Source organism: Thunnus maccoyii, chromosome 15 (genome assembly GCF_910596095.1).
Source record: "Thunnus maccoyii chromosome 15, fThuMac1.1, whole genome shotgun sequence".
NCBI lineage: Eukaryota > Metazoa > Chordata > Actinopteri > Scombriformes > Scombridae > Thunnus > Thunnus maccoyii.
Window position 1 is genome coordinate 29,461,421 of NC_056547.1, and position 22,410 is coordinate 29,483,830.

Below are 22,410 nucleotides of genomic sequence, written 5' to 3' on the forward strand. Positions count from 1 at the left end.
TTCATTTATTTTGAAGTTTAACAACTTCAAATCTGAGTTTAATTAATCACACACACAATTACAAAATACCAAACTTGTTACAGTAGTAACTGCTGTTGTAATTGTTCTCTCACATGAACCCGTTTGCAAATATGAAGGAATGAGCAGCAGCTGGTGAAGTTGAGCTGCAGAGGATTTCATGTACCTGCTCATGGTTTGTAACTTCACCATACTGAAGCTTTTCATCTTTCTGTTGTTGTTCTACTTCCTGTAGAACCGGCTTGTTCGATCTAATTATAGTCACGTTCCTTGGTCACTGTATTTTTTTTCTTCTTCTTATCTTTCACCCCCAATATGGGTTATTAAGCTATTCAGAGATCCTGTGCCCACTTAACCCTTTGAGTTCCACCCTCCCCCAGCCTTAAACCCAGCAGTGCCCTCTCAGTTCTTCTTAGCCTTTGGTGAGTCGTACTTCCTCTTGCTGGAGTACCAGAGGAGCAGAGGGATGCCGATGGAGGGCAGAGTCATCACGCCAAATGCAGCCCAGTCCAGCTACAGAGAGGAAAGCGAGGGTCAAGAGACAGCCCAGAAACGTTCCTTTGTCAGAAGTGTTTTTGTTATAGAAATAGTTATTTATCAAAAACACCAGGGACACTGATGCAACAGCAGATGTATAACAATTCTACACTTATTACTAAGAAATACACACCATGTATACATGTTGACAGCCCTACTGTGGTATGATAATAAAAATAAATAAACATTTTGCTCCTCTCAGATGGATGAAACTGATTTTACTTTTAATTGAGTCCATCACTGTCTTAACCTGCAATGGTCAGATGTGAGTGAGTGCAGATTATTACTCACATGTATTTATTACTGGTTTTGTGTGTATTTTATTTAATCACAGTTGTGGTTCTAAATGCTTTAATGTTTGCTTTTTTTGTCACACTTTTGCTTGTACTGTCCTTCACACAGGACACCCACACACAAGAGAGTGAACAGCTCTAATTGGGCCTCCCTATGTAAATAAAGGTCGAATTCATAAATCTACAAATCATTTAAATCAAAGTTAGAATTAGTGTACAGTACGCTGTTGGGGAAACTTTCCATGACTTTTTACTACACATTCAATAGAAAATCTATTTTGGTCCTTTGCTTCCTCACCTAAGAGAAAGGAAGTACTGCAGAGCTTCTGTTTACAGAAGTCATTGGTCAGCCATGTCTACACACAACGTTTTTCTGTTGTCCATCTCACACGCGTCTGTCAGAACAGATACAATCAATAAAGCTGTCCACATGGGCCGTGTTCCACTTGTGCTATAGGCACGCAAACATGACACAAAGCTTATTTGTAGGCTTTTAAGTCTATTTACCTCCATTTCATGGACGTAACTACAGTGATTGTGTGTTAGGCTCAAATCTAAGTGACCTACACTCAACATGTGTGTGAACACCTCCTGTGCAGACATGGTGTGAGTGAGAAACACTTACATAATGTGGGGAGAAACGCCGGTCGAACTCCCTCTGAGCCAGGATGCCTCCCTGGCCGGGGGCGCTGGTGTAGCCGACCTACAGGAATGACAAGACACTTCAGCTTCCTTCACTTCACCACACACACACACTTTCACTGCTTTGATTCATGAAGTTCATCTGGTCTTACCACTACTTGGCCTCCCTCCTGGGCCAGGTAGCTGACAGAAGCAGAGGTGAAGTTAAAGTAACCGGCCTTCAGGGGGCGCAGCACCACCGTGTGAGAGACATTGCTGGCTCTGAACGTTCCAGAATTAAGGATGACAACATTTACTCTCATCTCAAGTAAACACATGAAGAGGTGTAAAAACATTTATTACATTCTTTAGTTGTGGAGAAATTCTTTTCAAAAGATGAAGAGTCCATCTATGCATATATGAAAGCAATTCAAAAAAGAAGACCTCATACAGTCTGATCTATTCTCTAGTGTTTCTGTTGTGTCAGATCAGAGAGGTTGAACATTTTAGAGCCCAACACCAGCTCGGAAGTCTTTGTGTCACATTGTCTGAAACAAATGTTGCTCTTTCATATTCCAAATGTGTGCTGTTGACCTGTATTAGTGCTTCTCAGCTCCCCCTGAACAACTAAACTTGTGGACGAGCATTGTGGAGGCCTGAGTAACAGAGGTATAGTTGATGGGCTGTCTCTCTTTACACTACTCTACCTGATTTCCATCCTAAAACAACAACAACAACAACAACAACAACAACTGCAGGGTGAGAAGACCATTAGAAAGACATTTAAGTTCAAGGATACGGTGCGATCCTGTCCCATTTGACGTTCAACATTCCTGAAACAATTCCAAAGTCTTCAGGAGGAAAAGAATCATCAGACAGCTCCACCTCCAGAGCAGCACTGTAGACACAGACACACAGATACAGTGTTTCATTAGCTTTTCCCATTTGACAAATGTCTGTAAAATACAGCTGGGTGTCGCTAGCTCATTTATCTACAACTCTATATAAAAGGAAAAGCTCAACATTTTGGCAAACATTATTCACTTTCTTTCTGAATGAGAAGTCAGATCAGTCTCATGTCTATATGAATCATAAGCATTCTGATGTCTTTTTCATGTTATGATGATGAATTCCTATTAATTGCCAACACTGAAGGTAAGTATGTCTATGGATTTGTATCACAGCTTCACATGGAGTGAATATTGATCCAATCAAGTTGCTCTAATCTTAAATTCCAAAGTTTATTCACTCACCAGCCATCATGTTTCCCACATATCAAAGATTTGTGTCACACACACAGTGTCAACTAACAATCTACTGAAAACCTCTGTCAGTGCTACAGTACAGTATTCTCCTTACCTGGAGCCCACATTGTAGATGTTGTACTGCAGGGTGAGGTCGCGACCCTCCACTGCGTAGCGGTTCAGCAGAGACTTAGAGGCCAGCAGACGGGCTCCCTCTTCTCCTGAGCCCAGGCCGAGCAGGGCCAGAACTACAAATATGTGCAGCATCTTCGTCATCTAAAAAGAAAACAGGCCACAATGTTCTAGTTAACAGAAAAAAAGAATTATCGGAGAGATAGAGTATATTATTGTATATTATACATATTCTAGTGCAAAGCCTTCTCAGAAGAGTGGAGGCTGTTTCAGCAGCACAGTAATGTCCATGGTTTGGCTGTGCAGTAGAAGGCTCACTTCAGACTTTACTTAACCTAACCAACAGTAACATAGTCTGAAAAAATTAGTTAAAAAAACAAAACAAAAACAAAAAAAACACACGTATACGGAAAAAAAAAATCACGGAAATACGGAAGGTTTTATTTTCGGACAAAAAGGTCCAATTAGACTTAATTTGCTTTCATTAAAATACGTTCATGGCTAATGTTAACAGTTAGCTGCAAACGGACCTAGCTTAACAGTTATTAATCAAAGCTTCCTTAAAAAAAACAATAGCGGTCGTTCTGTTTTTACAGTGGAGAGCATTCTTAAATAGATGAAGTACGAATAATAGCTGTGTTACATTTTAGCTTGTCTGTAAGTAAGAGAGCTGAAGACTGATTGTTAAAGACGCTTACGTGGACTTGACAAGACACAACTTGGGTTAGCTTTCATTGACAGAATTACACTAAATAACATCGCTCACAGTTTTCATTTACTTGAAAGAAATGGAGCAAGTAATGTTCATGTATCTGGTTTTAAAACAACAAATCAGAAAAAGAGTGCAATTTGTAGAGTTAACAGGGAATAAAAGAACACACTCTTACCGTTAACAAGTCCTCTTCGCAGCCCAGATGTTGAAGGAGCTAGTGACGCGCATGCTCAGAAGCTTAAAGCTGCTGTTTGCATGACGTGTACCGGGGAGCTTAATATAGGCTCCAAACAGCACAGCGCCCCAAGTGTCCTGGAGGCGGAATCACTGGGAAATACGACACGTATATGTGGACTCTGGACAAACACTGTTATTATGACATGGTATAACATGGTTATGATAAAACAAGTATTCAGATTCTTTATTCAGCTAAAAGTAGCTATCCAACAATGTAAGAATGAATTACAAGTAATAGTCTTGCATTCAAAATGTTTCTAACTAGTATTTATAGTTGTCAGATAAATGTAGTTGAGTAAAAAGTACAATATTACACACTGGAATGTGGAGTGGAATAGGCTACTTAAGTAAAGTACAAGTGCCTCAAAATTGTAATTGAGTAAATGTAGTTCCAGGTCTCAGGTCAGCTCTGTAGTGTATTAATGAAGTCCTGATCCCACAGTGTGTTTGACTCCCCTCTATAATATATATGCTGGATATGTTTTAAATAGAATAGCAAGTATTTTTAGTATGGAGTGATGGATTCATTTGAATTGAATTTTCATATTGTGATACTACTATTTCTCCCTTTAAATAAATGTCTCAGTTCTCAGTAACCTGTCTCAGTAAACTTTTAAATGTCAATATGTGTGTTGGATTCATATCAAAATGAGGGACCCACAGTTTTTGCAGCATCATTTGTTCCCTAAAGTCTAAACTACAGTGGCCCTGAGGTGCAAAACACAACAACAAAACTGAATTGGCCATGGATGTATAGTGGGATGCTGGGCCAAAAACATTTGTTTTTTGTGAAATATTGTTGTGTTTTGCACCACAGGACCACCATACTAATCCCAAGTGCCCCCTACATAATTCAAATAAATACTCCAGGAGTTTTGTATTGTTGTATAAAGCTCAGGGAATCCCAAGAGACAGATTGAAAATAGTAAAATCTGTCCAGCAGAAACTGAGATAATCTGATCTGTAATCCCTAGTATGGGTCAAAAACACTTAATCCTACATTTTCTATAATGCATCTTGCCTTGGACCTTCTACCTGGTAAATGCCTACATCTTTCAAACTCTCCACCTCCAGTTGGTAACACAGGCTTTATGTTATACATTTGTTGTCTCCATTCCCAAAGTGAGGTAACCCTGATGACATCACTATATGATAAACGGACTGCATTTATATAGCACTTTTCTAGTCTACCAACCACTAAAAGTGCTTTACAACACATGCCAACATTCACCAATGGCAGAGGCTGCCATGCAAGGTCCAACCTCCTCATCAGGAGCGATATAGCACTTTTTATCCAAAGTGACTGGAGGAGCCGGGAATGGAACCATCAGCCCTCTGATTGGACGACCCATGCTACCTCCTGAGCGACAGCTGCCCTGTAAACTATGACATCACTATGCCCAACATGTTTGTATGTGCACCTTTTTTAGTCAGTTCTTTGAAATGGTAAAAATAGTTTAAGGTGGGTTTTGTTTTTTACATATTTAGCTTCTGCCTTTGCACTATGCCTTTCATTGTGGGACAACATCACAGTCAATATCAAGGAATTTAGTTTATTTATTGAAGTTGTAGCATCATTTTAGAATGTTCTCATTGTGAATATACTAAATCCTCAAGCTGTAAGTATTGTAATCATGATGAACTGGGACAGTTTGTGGGACAAAGCTCTAAAGCGATGTTGGAACTGCTAAATGTCTAGTCATTCTACCTCACAACTATAAAGTCACATGTTCTCTGTTTCCTCTAAAAAAAAGACACCACACATCCTGATGCATTCTCTTTGCTTTAATGTCTTTACATTGTTACAGTAGCAATGTTCTCTTGTGGTTTTTCTACCCACTGGGTAGGGCACGTGCATAATATATTAACGTTTATATACAGTACTGTACAGATAAAGACTCAGGAGTCAGACTGCTGAAAAAGCACCATTAGAAGTGAGGCACAACAGAGGTGGGGGCTTTTTGAGTGCAAGTGGTTTCCTGTGGTCGATCCAGTGTCACCATCAGGCACAGAGTTAGCTCATATTCATGTAACGTGCAAACCCTACTGAAAACAAGTCTGAAAAACTGTAAACTGGAAATTACAAGAGGAAAAAGGCATGTTTAAGGAGACAAAAATCTATGTTTGATATTTTTCCCTACATACAAATTTGAACACATGAAAATGGAAAAGGGAACATACTAAAACAGATAGCAGCAGAATAAAGCAGCAGCAGCATGTAGCAAGAGCTAAACAACAGGTAACCTGGGTTCTGAGTCCCTGCTCAGGCTACACTGTGGGAGATTATGGTCAAACTAAAAGTTGAGTGGCTGAAATTCAAATTCTGCTAAATCACAAATACATGTTAACATTTCATCAAGCAGCAACATTAGATAAATAAAAATAAATACTCTTTTATGTGGGTTCATCCAAAGCATATCCCACTAACAAGCACTGGCTCCATGGCATCAGGTCTCAAAAGCACTTCAAAACATTTTGTCCAGGTACAGAGATATTGCCGTTATTTCTTTTCTGTAACGTGTATGGACGACAGTTCCAGCTGTTATCAGTGAGTCTTCAGTAGAAACGACATCACTGACAGAGTCATTTCATTTCACACATACACATGGCATGTTTTTTTGAAAAACAAGTGTGTGACAAATATTAAAAGTTGAGATGATTCATTAGAAAAATGTGGTTTTCTTATTGGCACATGTCCTAACCCTAACTCTAGCCCTACCCTAATATACAATATAATATCTCTCATCAGTGTTGATGTTTAAATAGTGTTTATGTCATTTTAAGCTCATCCTGGATTTGATGTACTCTAGTGTGCGGCTGGATGGTTTGATGTGAAATCAGTGCCGGCACACACTGCCCTGCTCATACTGAACTTCTGAATTTAAAGCTATTCCTATTTTTGAGGCTGAACTTGAATCTTACTGTGTGTCACCACAGCTACACAGTAAATTATAGATGATCCATTTGTCATTTAAATTATTATCATGCAAAATGCCAAATACTTGCTGTGTTCCAATCTCTTGCTGCTTGTTTTATATCACTGTTAATTAAATAAGGGGGTAACAAGGAATCTGAAGACCTTACTTTAAGCTCTGGGAACTTATGAGGGTTATTTGTCATTATTCTGTGACATCTCATAGACTAAACAATTAATGGATTCATTACTGGATTCATTCATTGTTGCTGTATTAATTTAATTCCATTTCAGTCGTTCACATTCAAATGTAAACTGTTTAACACTAGAATTATCTTTAAATAACTAAAATGTATTCAACTACAATGCTTTTGAATTCAATGGTTCAGTATGAGCATCAACCCAAGTCAGTGCAGTTCAATGCAATGGCACTGAGCTAGACTACATATTGCTATGCATCCTCTGCTTTGAAACAAGTCAGAGTGACTTCTGATTCTCTTACATCACATCCCCATGACTAACAGCAGTGTGAATCACGGTCTGGTGAATCAAAACAGAAAATCACTTATTTCCAAATGACTGGGCTCAGCATGTACATAACATCAGCATACAGAAAAGAAACGCATACAAAAGGAGAGATTTTTAGCACCTAATAAAAATATCTTGCAGCTTTAATATTCCTTAAAGGACAACTCCATCTGTGTTTTTTGTGGGTTGTTCAAATGGAAACGCCCGCTCAGCCGTTAGCAATGGGTTAGAGCGCCTCTCCCATGAAAAATTGTCCAGATATACTACGAGTGATGTCGCAGTGCTGAGTCTGAGTGTGTGAGATGAGTGGAGGGACAGACAACTGCTGAGTGCCGCTGAGATCTGGAGTCGTTTCCTCGTGGGAGGAGGAGAGCTCAGAGTTTACTTTTCAAACTATGAGCAGCAGGAACAGTGACTGCGCCGTCTGTGTGTGTCTGTTAGCGCGTTTAGCAGAGCGGTAGCAACAATGAGTACTCAGTCTGTCTCTGTGGCTACTGGCTAGGCGGGCTAGAGGGTTTATTTCACTTTATATGTAGCAACCTCATCATGCAGAAAACCTGCGTCAGGTCATGTGGGAAAAAAGTTTTTAGAAGGTTTTTTAGCATTGTGACGCTAAAACATACGTACTTCGACCAAAATTTGAATTTTTGGATTTGAATACATATGGGACACTGATGTGAAGCTTCAGAACAATATAAAAACCTCAAAAAAAACAAAAAATAACGGACCCGCCCTATAAAATCTTCAGCACCTGGGATTAGTTCGTCTTTAGTGTGGCGGTAGAGCTCTCCTCTCAGGTGTGATAGAGACTGTTCAGTATATTTCAGTTCCCTTCTGCTTCCTTCCGTCAACTCTTCTTGTTTAAGTCAGTGGAGGCCTTTCTTGTGCTTACAGGGTCACTGCTGCCAGTGTGGAACACTGTCTGTGAACTGTTAGGTCCTAACCAGGCTGTAGAGGCAGGGTAATCCCCCATCACCTCACTGTAGGAGGGCGGGGGACCCTCCATCCTTGCACTGGAATCATTGGTTCCAGAGTTACTTTTGGGGGTCTGTAGTCTCTTGCTGTGTATATAAATGTCTATGAGGTCACTATCAAAAACGGTCCGGTTCGGGGGAGCACGCACAGCGGCTCGGATCAGCTCCAGCTGCTGGTCTGGGTGGCGGAGCTGTAAGCTACATGGACCCTTGTAGGGCGGCAGCTCCTCCCCATCTGACAGGCAGATGATCGGGGGAAGGTTGATGATCTCCTGTGGCAGGTGGGGGTAGGTGGGCTGCAAGCGACACAGTTGCTGCTGCTGCATGAAACGTGGCAAGTTCCTGTTCAGGTGGCTACACATCACCTGAATGGAGACAAACACAGAGCAAAGGAACCCATTTAAATCATCAGACAGGTAAATATGGTAGGTGATACTAAGTGGCCCAGGTGGACTGGGTGAGTGAATTTATATGAGTTTAGTTCCAGTTTTTTCTGGAACTATTTCGTGGAAATATTTAGTTAGTTTAGTTTAGAAATATTTATACTCCTTTTTGACCAAACAGTTCTACTTACTGAGGAGCCACAGGAACTTAACTCAAGAACTAAATCAGGAACTAAAAGTCTCCTTTCAACATTCCTATTTGTATGTATGTAAGGATCCAAAGAAGACATGGAGGTGGAAAGGGAGACACAGTGTCTGTTTTGACCTATCAGCAACATTCAGCCCCAACAGTTCCTTGGCCATCAGAGAGTACTGCCCCCAACTATGGCTTGTCAAACTGTTTTAAGACCCTGGTTCATCCAGTCAAAACACAAGTTAAGTTCCCAAGTTCCTGAAATTGTCACCTGGGTTCCTAGAAAAGTTCCAGTGGAAACTGTTCAAGGTCAGGCTATGCTTGAAACAAACTAGCTTGTACAATGTGTCATGTGAACATGTCTACAGTCGAAAGCGTTTTTAGCTCTTTTGAATGGCCAGACTCAAAAACATTCAGACGGAGTTAATGGTGCACACATTCTCGTTTCTCCTTGAAGGTTTTCATGGCATTGCACTCATTTGTACACAAGAAACCTGACAGAAGTAATGGTGCAAAGAATGAAAAAAAGAGTGATTGTCGGTTTCCAAAAGTTACAAAACTTGTGAGATCTAGATGGATGGGTGGAACGCTACAGGTTAAAGATTTCTGAAACAAAAGGCTCAGGTAAAGCACGACAGGCATTACTCACCTCACCGTTTCTCTGCTGAGTCAGCACACTGTCTGACCACACGCTGGCATCCTGAGAGAGGGAGAAGCGGTTAAAAACAAGCTCATATCAATCAAAAATATACCACAAATTAATACACACACATACCCACACATCACTACTTAAACTGTTAACATAGAGCCTCAAAATTCAACCATCCAATTGACTAGAGACATTTTTGATTTTGGTATCTTTTGGTATCCCTTTTCTTATCCAGTGTAAAAAAAATCTCCCAGTATTCCCAGCATCTCCCAGTGCGGTAGCAATGTCACCTACCAGTTGTGTGGCCTGGTCTCTCTGGGTGTGGCTGAGCCTGCTGATGAAGGCCAGGGCTGACAACCGGTAGTGGTTGAGCAGGCAGATGATCACGACCATCATGAAGGTCATCACCAGCAGGATAATTATCATCTGAACAAACTCCAGTTCAGCTGCATACACAGAGAGATGGATAGAAACACTCTGTCACAGGATTCCATATACTCCCAAGCATTTGAGCCAATGGATACAATTCCCCCTTTCTCAATTAGAGCCTGAGCGGTAGTGGATTTATGAGGCTGATACTGAGATGGGTACTTGAGAATAATAACAAGACTAACTGTGAGACTGAAAATCAGCCAGAACTTTTGAAAAAGGAGATTGGTTTCACCCAGCTGGTATGTCCCATGCATGCACCCTATGCTGCATACATGGTGGTATATGTGTCATCAGACCTGGTTAAGCAGTAAAGTGGGTATCACATCTGCTTAATATGCAGAGAGTTGAGGGGTCAAGCACCAAGTAACTAACCTAGAACACCTCCCCCAGCTCATGGTAATGACTCCCACAAAACAAAGGTTGTGTTTCCTGTTCCAGTTGTGATGCCCCTGTTCTCCATACTGTGCAGTATACAATGTTCTCTGCTCACAAATGCTTTTGGACATAGAATATGAGAACAAAATGCAAAGCAGGAGGTGCAAGAAAGTTACCACAAGGATAACTGGCTTGTGACAGCCAAGCTTTCATACTGATGCTACTTTTTGATCCTTTGATGCCAGCTCTTCCTTTCATTGTGAAGCAGAATTCACCCACTAATAGGTGGTAGGTAGTTATATATAGTTATAAAATAAAAAAATAAGTTATAAAATGGGTGATTTTAATAGCAACTCAAATGTATGGTTGTAGTAAATGAATTGCCCCTTTCAGTTGGTTGAGAGGGACTTGGCAGTCTTATGATAGCTACATTCTACTGTTCATGTGTGGGGCATTGATATCAATGTGTGTATCTGTCTGGTTTTTTTTAAAGAAGAACAAAATAGATTTATATAATAAACAATCACACAGACAGCCCAGCCAATCAGCTGAAACTGTGAGGTGGGGAGCTGGATGACTCTTAAGAGTAGGGATCATTCATTCCTCAGACCAGACACATGTCTAGACACTATATAATACACACACACACACACACACACACACACACACACACACACACACACACACACACACACACACACACACACACACACACACACACACAGTGTTTAATAATTGAGGCTGGTTAGCTGAGCAGGATCAGCCTGCCAGAGCTCAGCAGACCAGACACCATCTGCTCTCTCTTTTAAAACTCTTTTTTTATGCACAAATTGAAGGAACTGATATGATTACATGTGACAAATAAATAATGATTAATTGATTGATTTATCTGTCTCACATACATTACCAACTGTAGGTCAATCAGATATTAAAATGATGTGTTTATACAAATATTTTTTTCATTCTAACTAAGAGTATGATTTGTTTTATTAAAAAAAAGCAAAGCTGTTAGAACTACTTTGTTCTTCTTTAAAAACCAGACCGATACATTCATTTCTATCAATGCCCCACATGAACAGTAGAATGTAGCTATCACAAGTGAAAGGGGTGACACCAAGAGCTATAATTTACTACAATACATTTCAGTTGCTATGAAAATCACTCATGTTATAACTTACTTTAACAAAGTAATTTGTCAAACTGAATATTGTGTTATATTTTTCAATTGATCATTGTGTCATCTGAGGTAATGAACAGCACTTTGTCTTTAAAATGATGTGATTCCATAACAGCAAATGACTTTGCTGTTGTATACTAATGCTACAATTACTGACTTCATATCCTGTTGTATCACAGTGTTTTTTTGGGGGAGTTTCTCATTATCTGAACTACGGGACAGATGACAGAAGGTGTCATAAAACCCTCTGAGGCAGTTTAGTGACTAGTGATTTGGGGCTACATGGCAATAAAGAAAATTAGCTTGACTTAACAATGACTTTAAAGCATATGTTGTATTTTTTTAAGTCTAACTTAAACAATATTTACACACAACGTGTTGTAATAAACACTTGAAAAATATGATTATTCATATGATTACTATCCTCATAGTAGCGTTAATGACAATCATATTGCCGATGGGTTGCGGTGCAAAGGGACAGTGTACATTTTTAAATTTTGCACGCTCAGAAATAGAAAAAGCTTCCGGACTTCCGGAGCTCCAAACGCTGGAACTAACAAGCACAGATATGTAATGCATTCATGTAAACACATACATTTGTGCCACTGCAAACATGTAAAGTTTTGTGTTTTCGTCAGGTTTAAGCTAAGTCAACAAAACAGAGAAAACAGAGAATGTGTGTATGTGTCTGATACCCGCTGAGTGAACAAAGAGAGAGCAGAGACACAAAGGCTCAGACGCTGGCAGTGACTGACAGGCCTTCACCTTTCACCCTTGACCCTGGGGAGGAGCGCGCTGAGACAGCAGCCGGCTGTAATGAGGAGTCTGGTGCATTGCTAATAAACCTGATGTGTGTGTGTGTGTGTGTGTGTGTGTGTGTGTTCATCTTGTTGTCTCATCAGCCCTCTCTACATCCCCTATAACTTGAGCTTATGCTTGGGCCTCCCCTGTGCACTTCTTCTATGATCATAACATCAGGACAAAGAAGTAAAGTGAATGTGAGCGTTCAGATGATCAGCAGTGATCCAGGCGTGTTTCTGATGGATCAGTATCAGCGACATAAAGCCCAAATTCATTTCTGATCCTTTGTTTGCTCCAGGTAACAGTAGCTGTCAAAAAGGCCCTTTCATGCTCTGTTTAAAACACATGAATCACAGCACTGTGAACCATGCAACTCACAAAATAATCAGCTGTCAACAGTTCCAGTATATGAAATGAAAATGCGTAATCGAGCCATGTCACTTTGCATCTATTCTCAGCAACGTTTTGCAGCAGTACCACGCCTCTATAGAGCCGCTGTTAGTTAAAAATGCATTTGAGCAGTATTTGGTTTATGCTGTAGATAAAAAGAGGTTGTGTTCAAATACCCAAATGCCCAACCTGTCTACCACAGTGGCTCCAGATCAAACCCCCCCCCCAGGAACAGCACTGGGGGCATTTTTGGGCTCTGAGGGCCCAAAACCATGGAAGCCTGAAAAGTCTCTCAGCATATGGCATTTGGAATGAATGTGGCGCCATCTTGGAATGCAGTATCCACTTTTCTTAATACATCCATCCCCCACACTGATACAGTAAGACAATATTAGAGATGAGTAGTGAGAAACATGCAGTCTGACGTTGTTCCTGACTGGTCAGAACTGAAGGTTGTGTGCAGTGGTGTTGCTATTGGTATTCTATCACCTTGTTGTCTTGTTGTCCACTTCTGATGATGCAAGTCTGCATCCACAAGCGTTCACTGTGTAATTATGGTGGACAGGTTGAAATTCTTTGGACTGAATGTAGCAACGTAAATGAAAGCAAAGAGAACAATAAATGCATGAGCAGTTGTTTAGTGGAACAGGTAACTTTGTCAACTCTAAAGCTGATGGAGCTTCAGTCATGTGATAAGCAATATCTGATGAAAAAGCACGTAAGTGGCCCTTGAGTTGGGATTTTTGTCAAATACATGGTCAAGAGTTCACTTCCATGCTTATCCTACACATGGTTTGGCATCAATGAATCCAAATGGAAAAGCTATTGCCAACCAGCAGGTAAATGAATGTATTTCAGTTCAAGCCTGGCTCCTATCATACTTTCATAGGCTGCATAAACTCTAACAGTTATGTGATGAGACCGGCCTGTAGCCGATGGGCTACAGCTGCAGATACCAGCCATCACATCTATCAGCCTCCTGGTGACTGTGCTGTTGGTCTTATATTATACAGTGTGTTAACTCAAGTGTTACTTCTGCTCAGTAATTAGACGGCTACGATAGAAGTTACTGTCATATTAAGCAGCATTTACACTCGTTATCACATAGCGGCGTTTAACCTCGCCCGGAAATGAGCAGATTTGTCTTTAAAAAAAAAAAAACAGAAAGACTTACATATATCCATGCCCTGTGGCTGGGGTCCGGTGCAGCTGCAGAAGCAAAAACCATTGGACTTTGTGTTGCTGGAGCTTGCCGGGACCGTTCTGTTTCGCATGAGACAGGGAGCGCCGGGACGCCGGGGAGCTGAGCCGGCAGCCGGCAGCCGAGGGGCGCAGAGGAGCGACCGGTCCAGCAGCCTGTCAGCGCCCACCCCGAGACCCGAGACTCCTCACACAGCCTACATCACGACCCTGGAGCTCCGTGTGGTACATGGACTATCCTCATCTTAACATACTGTGACACATTCTCCTTTAGTGCCCCGTGGTGCTTTCAGCTGAGCAGAGGAGTGTGTGTGTGTGAGTGTGTGTGTGTGTGTGTGTGTGTGTGTTATGGGACGTGCTCTGATTTACAGCCCGCCTCCTCCTCTCTCCTCCTGTCAGTGATCCGTGGGGGAGGAAGGGATGGGGACAATGGCGGACGGCGGTCAGAGAGGGAGGGTTGGGGGGTGGGGGCTGGAGGAGCAGACCCAGACAGACCATCCAGACTGAAAAAGATCGCCGCTAGCAGACTATAAGACTAACAGAATGGCAACCCATCTCGACTGGGCAAAATAGGCAACTGCCCCAGGCCCCAGCCTTACTGTCTGGTATGAGGAAATGTAATGAATTCATTTAATTAAAATGTATACATTCCCAGCGGAAGAATTTAAGACATGCATATTTGTTTGGAAATATACACACCAGAGGACAATCTAAGATGAAACAATCAGGACCTAATGGTAGTGTCTGCAGGGGAGAGGACTGAATCCAACTCCTGCCACAAACCTACAAGGGTTCTCATATAAACTGGCTTGAATACAGTAGATCAGGGGATCCATACGAGTGTGAACAATTAAATGAATGGTGTTTACACTGTACAGTAGGATACATGTTAGTAATAACACGTGATGTTACCATTTTGTAAACTGTCACATATCTGCTGCTCTTTTCTCTGTTGTAAATTGGAAAAATTAAGTTTTTAAAAGCCTCCGCAAAATGCCTCAGCTATTGACAGCAGATAGCTGGTGCAGAAAACACACACTGAAAAAAATGCAAAGCAATCCTCGTCATTTACTGTAATTAAGAAATTATAGAGTTTTACTAATTATTAAAATCCTGAACATAGCTGTGTCAGTCATTCTGTATGCACAGACAGCAGAGGAACTGGGGGGGTCAACCGGTCAACATTATTATATGTCTGATTCCCATTCTGAAGGTGGTTCATAGGTGGCTCATAGGATCCAAGAGCAGACACCAAGACAGAGGTCTGACTGACAGACTGGGAAGCCACCAGACACACCAAGTAGTTCAGAGACCACAGTCTGTTCCAGAAGGAAGAGCCAAGCAGAGGAAGAGACTGTAATAAAGAATATATGAGCACATAGCCAAAATGTTTTCTCCATTTACCCAAATCAAAAAAGCTCCATAGTAGAATGTGAACGATATCAGTAAAATGAACATATCCACTGCAACATGAAACACAGTGCAGAAATACGGTGGCCCGGAGGGTCAAAACACAACAACATATCAGTAAAAACATTTCACAAAACGGAAAAGGTAGGGACAACAATTCATGTTTGTGATTGGACAGAACCCAAGTCAATCAATAGCCTATTGGTCCGTTATATCCTACTATAGGAAGTAAACTCCAAAGGATGCACTGACTGGCCGTGAATGTATGTGATACTGGGCCTGTGTCTTCATTGAAAAAGCTATCAAGAGAACCTGGCTGCAGACAAGTTGATGTAAACCAGGGGTTCCTTGGCTTTGGTCTGCAGACAAGAGCATTTAGCACCGGACCGCGACAGACGCGTGTGATTCATTAAGGCACCAGAGAGAGACAGGTTGGCAATGGCATGATAGTGATAAGGAAAATGCAGCATAGACTGCGTTAAATTCAAGGAATTTACCCCCAATACCCTATAATAACCTGCAAACTTACTTACACTACACTACCAGAGACAATTAAACATGTTATTTTTCACAGCAAACATGCAAAACAATTTACCGGGGGAACTCCTAACTTTACTGCACATGGCAGTTGTGGAACAACAAAGTGTAACAATTAACAGGAGAACGCATTTAGGCCCATCGGTTGTAAAGAAAAAGCATTGCAAATTCGCAATTTAATGCATTAAATGCCTCTTAAAGTTGATTTTTGTCATTTTTATTTGTTTGCTGTCTTTCTAGTGTCTGTTTCCCGGGTCTTTAGCGTTGTTTTATTTATTCAAATAATTTTCGTAGTGTGCGCCACGTTTTAAATAAAGTTTTATTTACAAAAAAGAGGACGAGGAAAAGTAGGAAGAAGGTGGAAGAAGAAAAGATCAGCCATCTTCGTGAGGTCGAAATCTGCCGTGCAGGGGTAATATTTTTAGTATTACTAAATCATCATGCATTCTTGCGTTTGACGAACATACGTATGAAGCGAAAACAATAACACGCGCCATGTCTATTACGTTCACAACGGGTTAGCTTTTCGCTAGCTCCCGGCTAGCTTGTTACATAAGCTAAATTAGCGTGGCAAAGTTAAGCAGCAGGAGATGATGGGACCGCCGCTGAATGGCAATAACAATTATTCCACGTTTCATTGTATTTTCTCAAAACCGAATGTGCGTGAATTGATAGTTGTTTAAAATCCAGTTGTAAGTCTGGGGATCACATGTAGCTGGAACCACCGGCCACAGCGGTCCCCAAAAACAACCTTTCCATGGCTAACCTAGATGTAAAAGTCTAAATACTGACGTCTGTTTTATTTCCGAGCCATTTTCCTTGGCATTAACGGAATTGTCAGACTGTCTAGATATAAGGACACAGAGAAATGTCAACTTTTTTCCTTTAACTTTATTGCTGAAATCAAGAGCAGTGTATAAAAAAGGGAACAGTGCCATCAAGTGATGGTACAAAAAGCAGCAATGAATACAGGATCAAGACTCAAAACTAGGAGAAATAAATAGATAAACACATGAAAAAAGAAAGAAAAACTCTGGACTCCGTGCAGGTCAGTCAAGATCCTTTACAGCAAAGTGGAAAAACCGTTTCTTTATGGACCTGGTTTTGTGCAGCCTGTCCATATACAGTCAGTTAGTCCATATGGTGTATGACAGGACAGTACAGAGAAACTCCAGGGGCCTGTTTCAGAAAGCAGGCATGACAAACAGCGGGAAAAGTGTCAATATGTTAACACAATAAAGTTGTATTCAGTGTCGTCCATTAATTCATCATTTACCAGACTTACATTTCTGACTGTGTATCAGGCTGTAGCTACATTACATTTTACATATATTTGTTCAGCTTTAATTGAAGGGGACAAAACACAGGAGGCAGCAACTGAAGATGAAAAATATAAAGCTTTAAACAATATATAGATCAAAGACATAGAGACATGACTGTAAGCTCACAGTCTGATCCAGTAATAATGTGTTTGGTGATTTGAACTTGAACAGCCGTCGATCAGTGCGACCAATAGAGAAAAACTCAGGGTTTGTTGAAAAAATGGTAACTGACCCCAAGTTTAAGTTAGCTCTCTTTCTAGAGCTGAAAACCCAGAGTTTCCCTTATCTCAGGCTTAAGAAACTCAGAGTTTTCACTAATCCTGCTTTCTGAAACAGGGCCCGGGAGGTTCTGGGGAAGGAAATGATGTGCAATCCCAGCAGGGATTAGAAAGTAGTCAATTTCTTTAAAGAGTCCCATAAAAATATGAACTGTCTGAAACATCTGGTTGGTTGAGCAGTGTGAAGAAAACATGAACTTCTTGTGGCTCTATTGTTGATTTAGATTGTGGAGGCTACATGCGTAGTGCATTGTGGGTAGCTGCCTGCAGGAGGCAACACAGCAGTGACTGCCACTGATCTGCACTTATTATGGTTATTAAAAAAGTTGCAGTAAATTCTCAAACAGGGTGTTCTCTGAATTGTTCTCATACTTGCCATGTATCACTACTTGATGTAATGATACGTGTTAAAATATAGATGTGACTACTTTTTTCTCATCTCTGCATCACTCTTAGATGCCCAGACATTGCTCAGCAGGCGGCTGCAAATCTCGGGACAACCGTGAGACTCGTAATGCTGGTATCACCTTTCACAAGTGAGCATTTTACACAATTTGAAGAACATCAGGGTGACGCATCTAGGTTTTAAAAACTCCTACATACTGTATACTTGTACTAATAATTTGTCTTTGTGATGGCCAGATTACCAAAAGGAACAACTCGGAGGAACCTTTGGATCAGCAACTCCCACCGTGCAGACTCCTGGGATCCTCAGACTGACTTTGTCTACTTTTGCTCCAAACACTTCACCCCTGAGAGCTTTGAACTGACTGGATGCAGGTCTGTAGACTCAGTCAGGACATTGGAGATTACAGATATCAAGAGTTTAACTCTCATTCTTCTGTTATTGTGGCCTGGGAACCAGATGAATCTGCAAGCTCATTCTTTATTTACTCTGGCAGATGTATCTGGCCTCCCTCCCATTCAGACAGATTTCCAGCCAACCTGGCCCGGCTCGGGCCAATCACACGGGCCAGTCATTTATCTAATATGAGGCAGGTTTGATATGATGACTGTACAGAGGAGCACCATTGGGGCATTTTCGTAAACAACCAAGATGGCTGGCACTGATGTGGAACAATCTGTTGAATCCGCTGTTGCAACAGTATTAAACAAACTGGACTGTATATTTTCTCTAAAAGAACAAAGACAAAGAAAAGTCACATCCGTTGTTTCCCCAACTTCTGGAAAAATGAAGGGGGTTAGCTCCAAGTTAGCAACAATGGATTAGCCTAACCTGACAACGAAAAATAGAGAACGGAGAGTGTGTGGCTGCTGAGTCCCACCCGAGTTTTGCTCTGTGCACCAACTCCCCACCCCGAAGCTGCCACCACCGCCCCAAAGCAGTTACCCTATGGGAAACACTGGCGCTATGTCACACATTGTGTTGCTCTGATTGGTTGTAGGTCTATCCAATTGCATCCAGAGGAATTTTGGTCTGCACCCATTGATAATGCCCTTGGAAATCAAAAATGAACTGAGAGGTTCCAGAATAATTTGCATTTGTGAATTGGTCTGGCGATGTCAGACCACTGTTATTGACCATGCTGCAAAATATGTTGCTGATAGTTTTAAAATAGCAACCTAAAATTTGTTTGACCTTTTCACTCACAGTGGGATCAGAAGACTGAAAGAAGATGCATTTCCTACAGTATTTGATTACTCTTCAGCAACCAAATGCAAAAGATCAGGAACTCCTCAGAAACAAGAAGACATTCCTGTCAGGTAAACAGAATTGATACAGAGTCAGATTTTAATATTGGTCAAGAGCAGAGTCTGGAAGTACCACCTATCAACTTTTGTTCAGCAGTTTATGAGCCTCACTTGTGTACTGGCTCAAGACAGAGTCTAAAAGTTAAGCTTGTAAAATGGTATTGAGACATAATTTCACATATAACATGCCAATCTGCTCATTATTGTCTATTAATTTCCCTGTTCTGGCAGTAGTGGGTTCATTTTTACATGCAGACACAGCAGAATCGTTCAAGTACAAGCAATCTGCAAAACAACAGACTCTATTCATTTTTTTTATGAGTTGTTACTGCAATGTTTATTTGCACTTTCCTTAACAAACTTCCAAAATACTTGACAGGGAAAACAAGACTGAGAGTCTACAGCAATGCTAGAGTGGCAGCATGAACAGTTGGTTGTTTGGGTTACTGCAGTATGTATCATGGACCATGAGGCCACCAGGATGCCCAAGGACTTGCAGCCTTTACTGTTATTTTTGGTAGACTTAGTGAACACAGGTACCCCTAGATGTCACTAGCAGCATGAAATGCAGCTAATCTGCACTTCTCAAACATAACAATATCAGCATCATATAATCTATGAAGCTGTAGCTGATGCTTTACCTTGTTTGACTCCATGTTTGTTTGCTACTGTGGTTTTGGAACCACTTTGATAAGCTTTAACTAGCCTATATGACCTCTTTGGCAGTGCCTGGTTGGTGTTTGAGTGCTTGTGTGGAGCATGTTTAGGGCGTTAGACAGCACTCTCCAGTACACACGTTACATTGCAACATTGCATTTGATTGATTACTTTATCAAACCAGAGGGCAGTTGACTCACATTATGGAGAAAAAGAACATTCTTAATAAGAACAAGTTACAGTTCTCCTGCCAAAGCATGCAGGCAGGAGAAAACAACAGCACAGCCATAACACTATACAGTACTGACCTGTACTCATTATACAAGTAGAAGATACGCAGCAATAAAAAGTACACTGTACTGCATTGGCTGTTGTGCTGATAGGAGTACTAAGCATTGAATGTGAAGATTTGTCCTTTCATTTGTCATGTATGTCATACCTGTCATATGTTACTGTCATGTCTGTATGTTCTGCCATGTGAAAGAAAACCTCATGGAACAAACAGCCTGTGTCACTTTATTTTCTCTGAAGGAAGAATCCACGCTCAGGTGACAAGAACACTCAGCAGCAGGAGGAGGGTCAAACTTCAGAAGAACCCACAGTTCATAGTTCAGTGGCAGCAGCTGGTGAGACTAATGAAAACATACCTGCATCTTCTCAAGAGACAGCAGAGGTGGAGCAGCTGTCACAGCAAGAACATAGTTCTTCACCACCACTAGTGTCTCGTTCCATCTCCCCATCGCGTTACATGAGGCGCCTACCACCTCCTCCAGGCTTCTATCTGCCGAAAGAGCACAGCTATGCTCAGCTTTGCCCCCTGCTGTGGAGGAGACGTTATGACCAGGCTATCGACTGCTTGGAGAAGGCCTTACGACAGCTCCATGCAGCCAGGCGGAGGGAGAACCGCCTGCGGAGCACTATGCTGAGGCTCCGTGATAAACGGCTGAAGCACACCCTGCTCGTGTCACGAGATGGGTCGAAAGACAAAGGGGGCTGGACATCAGGGGAGGAGAACAGACGAGGCAAAGGCGGTTCTTACCAGGATAGTGAGACTGATGCTAAGTCTGAGGATACAGGGTTATTTGAGGACAGATGTGGGGATCAGATGGAATTGGTGGGTCGTTTTCTTCCAGACACCAACAGCTGGTCTGAAGAGGAGAAGGGTTACTGCTTCTACTGTGGAAGAGGGCAGGTGCAGGGTGGTGGTCAGCTAGCACGCAGTGTTTCAAAGACAGGGAAAGATGTCCAGCCCACAGTGCATAAGGACTCTCTGATGATTCAGAGAAGTGTGGAGACTGGTACCTGTGGCACAGCTGAAAATGACCAAGAAATACAGATAGTCAGGCTGGAAAGAGCTTCTGGGAAAATTGTAGAAACCAGTGACTCAAATGTAACAAATTCCCAAGTCCTGCTCCAAACTCAAGTTCTTCAGCATGTGATCCCTGCTGCAGTGTCTCTGTCTGATACTTGTGAGCAGAGTGTGCAGTTTTTAGGCTCTCAGCAGGAGCTGCTGCTCTCTGACATGTGTGAAAGGGAGTCTGAAGCCACGGGTCAACAGCATCATCTGGACCTGCAGCAACAGCTGTTTTGGATACAGGACGATGCTGAGGGACAGGTCATCCTGGTTCCTGTCCCTGTTGAAGATGGATTGCAAAGCTTTCTGAAGATGGAGGGAGTGGCTGACGAAGCACAAACCATACTGGTGTCAGAACTGGATCTTAAAGGAGACTTTGGACTCATGACAGAGAACACTGGAGGTCTGTCCAGAGGTGAAACAGGGTGTGATGATGAACATGGTGACCAGCATTCTGTTATCAACAGCACATCGGTGGAAATGAGAGATGTAAGGGAGAAACTGAAAGAACACCTGGAGGGATTTCACCTTCAGCTGAGCACTGAGTTTATAAACTGACAGGATGTTCTGAATGAACACAACAGACAATATGTTCTTGTTCCATTGACACTGATCATTTTAAGTCACTTTTCTATTATTAAACCTTTATTTAACCAGGCGAGCTTACAAGATCTCTTTTTCAAGGGAGCCCAGGCCAAGATAGGAGCAATACAGTCTGTCAGACATACAAGCAAACATTAAAACCACATAAAACAAAACATACAGTAGCAACTCACAGAAACATATGCCTAACAAGACAGTAGGAAACAAATCTATCTAAGGAAGCAATTACAAATTCCAGTTGAGTTTGCCTCCAAACCCTTCACTACATTTTAAATGACCTAATCAGGATCAGCTCATCAAGCTGCAAATCTGTCTGTAAGTGGTTCCAGGCTGCAGGGACAGAGAACATAAAGGCCTGTTTGCCAAATTCAGTGCAAACCTTAGGGATGGGCAGTAAGAGGATGCCATATAAGTGCAAACAATGTTTACTCGTTTTGAGTGAGATATATCCACAAAGGTAAGAGGGGAGAAGACCAAGGATGGATTTATAAATAAATATGAACCACTAACTGAGTCTGCACTAGGGTAATGAAGGCCACTGAAGTCTGGCATATAGGGTGTAATGGTGAGTAAGAGCTTTGCAGCCTGTGACAAACCTCAGAGTGCTGTGGTACACAGTATCCAGCCAATGCAAGCATTGGGCAGAGGCATGCATGTACAGCTGATCACCATAGTTAAGCAAAGGAAGGAAAGTAGCCTCAACCAGTATTTTCCTGGCAACATAGT

General features: G+C 41.6%; 3 protein-coding genes across 5 annotated transcripts; 1 reads left to right on the forward strand and 2 right to left on the reverse strand.

Annotated features, from left to right (window-relative positions):
- Positions 1 to 217: 217 nt before the first annotated feature.
- On the reverse strand, positions 218 to 3,812 carry ssr2 (signal sequence receptor, beta). The gene is made up of 6 exons (XM_042435310.1): positions 3,733 to 3,812; positions 2,829 to 2,989; positions 2,269 to 2,367; positions 1,643 to 1,751; positions 1,474 to 1,551; positions 218 to 531 (listed from the first exon to the last, which is right to left on the reverse strand). The coding sequence occupies exons 2-6, from the start codon at positions 2,987 to 2,989 to the stop codon at positions 421 to 423; spliced, it is 558 nt and encodes a 185-aa protein (XP_042291244.1). The 5' UTR covers positions 3,733 to 3,812; the 3' UTR covers positions 218 to 420.
- Positions 3,813 to 5,573: 1,761 nt separating this feature from the next.
- Positions 5,574 to 14,409, reverse strand: LOC121912743 (low-density lipoprotein receptor class A domain-containing protein 4-like). The gene is made up of 4 exons (XM_042435123.1): positions 13,785 to 14,409; positions 9,730 to 9,881; positions 9,436 to 9,486; positions 5,574 to 8,575 (listed from the first exon to the last, which is right to left on the reverse strand). Exons 1-4 carry the CDS (start codon positions 13,882 to 13,884, stop codon positions 8,084 to 8,086), a joined length of 795 nt encoding a protein of 264 aa, XP_042291057.1. The 5' UTR covers positions 13,885 to 14,409; the 3' UTR covers positions 5,574 to 8,083.
- A 1,037-nt stretch (positions 14,410 to 15,446) lies between these two features.
- Positions 15,447 to 21,738, forward strand: thap7 (THAP domain containing 7). Of its 3 annotated transcripts, none has more exons than XM_042435122.1 (5): positions 15,447 to 15,651; positions 17,814 to 17,893; positions 18,000 to 18,137; positions 18,972 to 19,082; positions 20,259 to 21,738. In XM_042435122.1, the coding sequence occupies exons 2-5, from the start codon at positions 17,814 to 17,816 to the stop codon at positions 21,637 to 21,639; spliced, it is 1,710 nt and encodes a 569-aa protein (XP_042291056.1). In that variant the 5' UTR covers positions 15,447 to 15,651; the 3' UTR covers positions 21,640 to 21,738. The 3 variants fall into 3 exon arrangements, with proteins under 3 accessions (XP_042291056.1, XP_042291055.1, XP_042291053.1); XM_042435121.1 differs by lacking the exon at positions 15,447 to 15,651 and adding an exon at positions 16,065 to 16,169; XM_042435119.1 differs by lacking the exon at positions 15,447 to 15,651 and adding an exon at positions 16,227 to 16,805.
- Positions 21,739 to 22,410: the final 672 nt, after the last annotated feature.

Coding starts and splice junctions, on each gene's coding strand:
- ssr2 (XM_042435310.1), bottom strand. CDS start 2,989: ATGACGAAGATGCTGCACATATTTGTAGTTCTGGCCCTGCTCGGCCTG. Junction 2,368..2,828: donor ATCTACAATGTGGGCTCCAG/GTAAGGAGAATA, acceptor CTGTGTCTACAG/TGCTGCTCTGGAGGTGGAGC. Junction 532..1,473: donor GGCGTTTCTCCCCACATTAT/GTAAGTGTTTCT, acceptor TCCTCTCTGTAG/CTGGACTGGGCTGCATTTGG.
- LOC121912743 (XM_042435123.1), bottom strand. CDS start 13,884: ATGCGAAACAGAACGGTCCCGGCAAGCTCCAGCAACACAAAGTCCAAT. Junction 9,882..13,784: donor GCCACAGGGCATGGATATAT/GTAAGTCTTTCT, acceptor CTGTGTATGCAG/CTGAACTGGAGTTTGTTCAG. Junction 9,487..9,729: donor GAGACCAGGCCACACAACTG/GTAGGTGACATT, acceptor TCCCTCTCTCAG/GATGCCAGCGTGTGGTCAGA.
- thap7 (XM_042435119.1), top strand. CDS start 16,770: ATGAAAAAAGAAAGAAAAACTCTGGACTCCGTGCAG. Junction 16,806..17,813: donor AAACTCTGGACTCCGTGCAG/GTCAGTCAAGAT, acceptor CATCACTCTTAG/ATGCCCAGACATTGCTCAGC. Junction 19,083..20,258: donor CAAGAAGACATTCCTGTCAG/GTAAACAGAATT, acceptor TTTTCTCTGAAG/GAAGAATCCACGCTCAGGTG.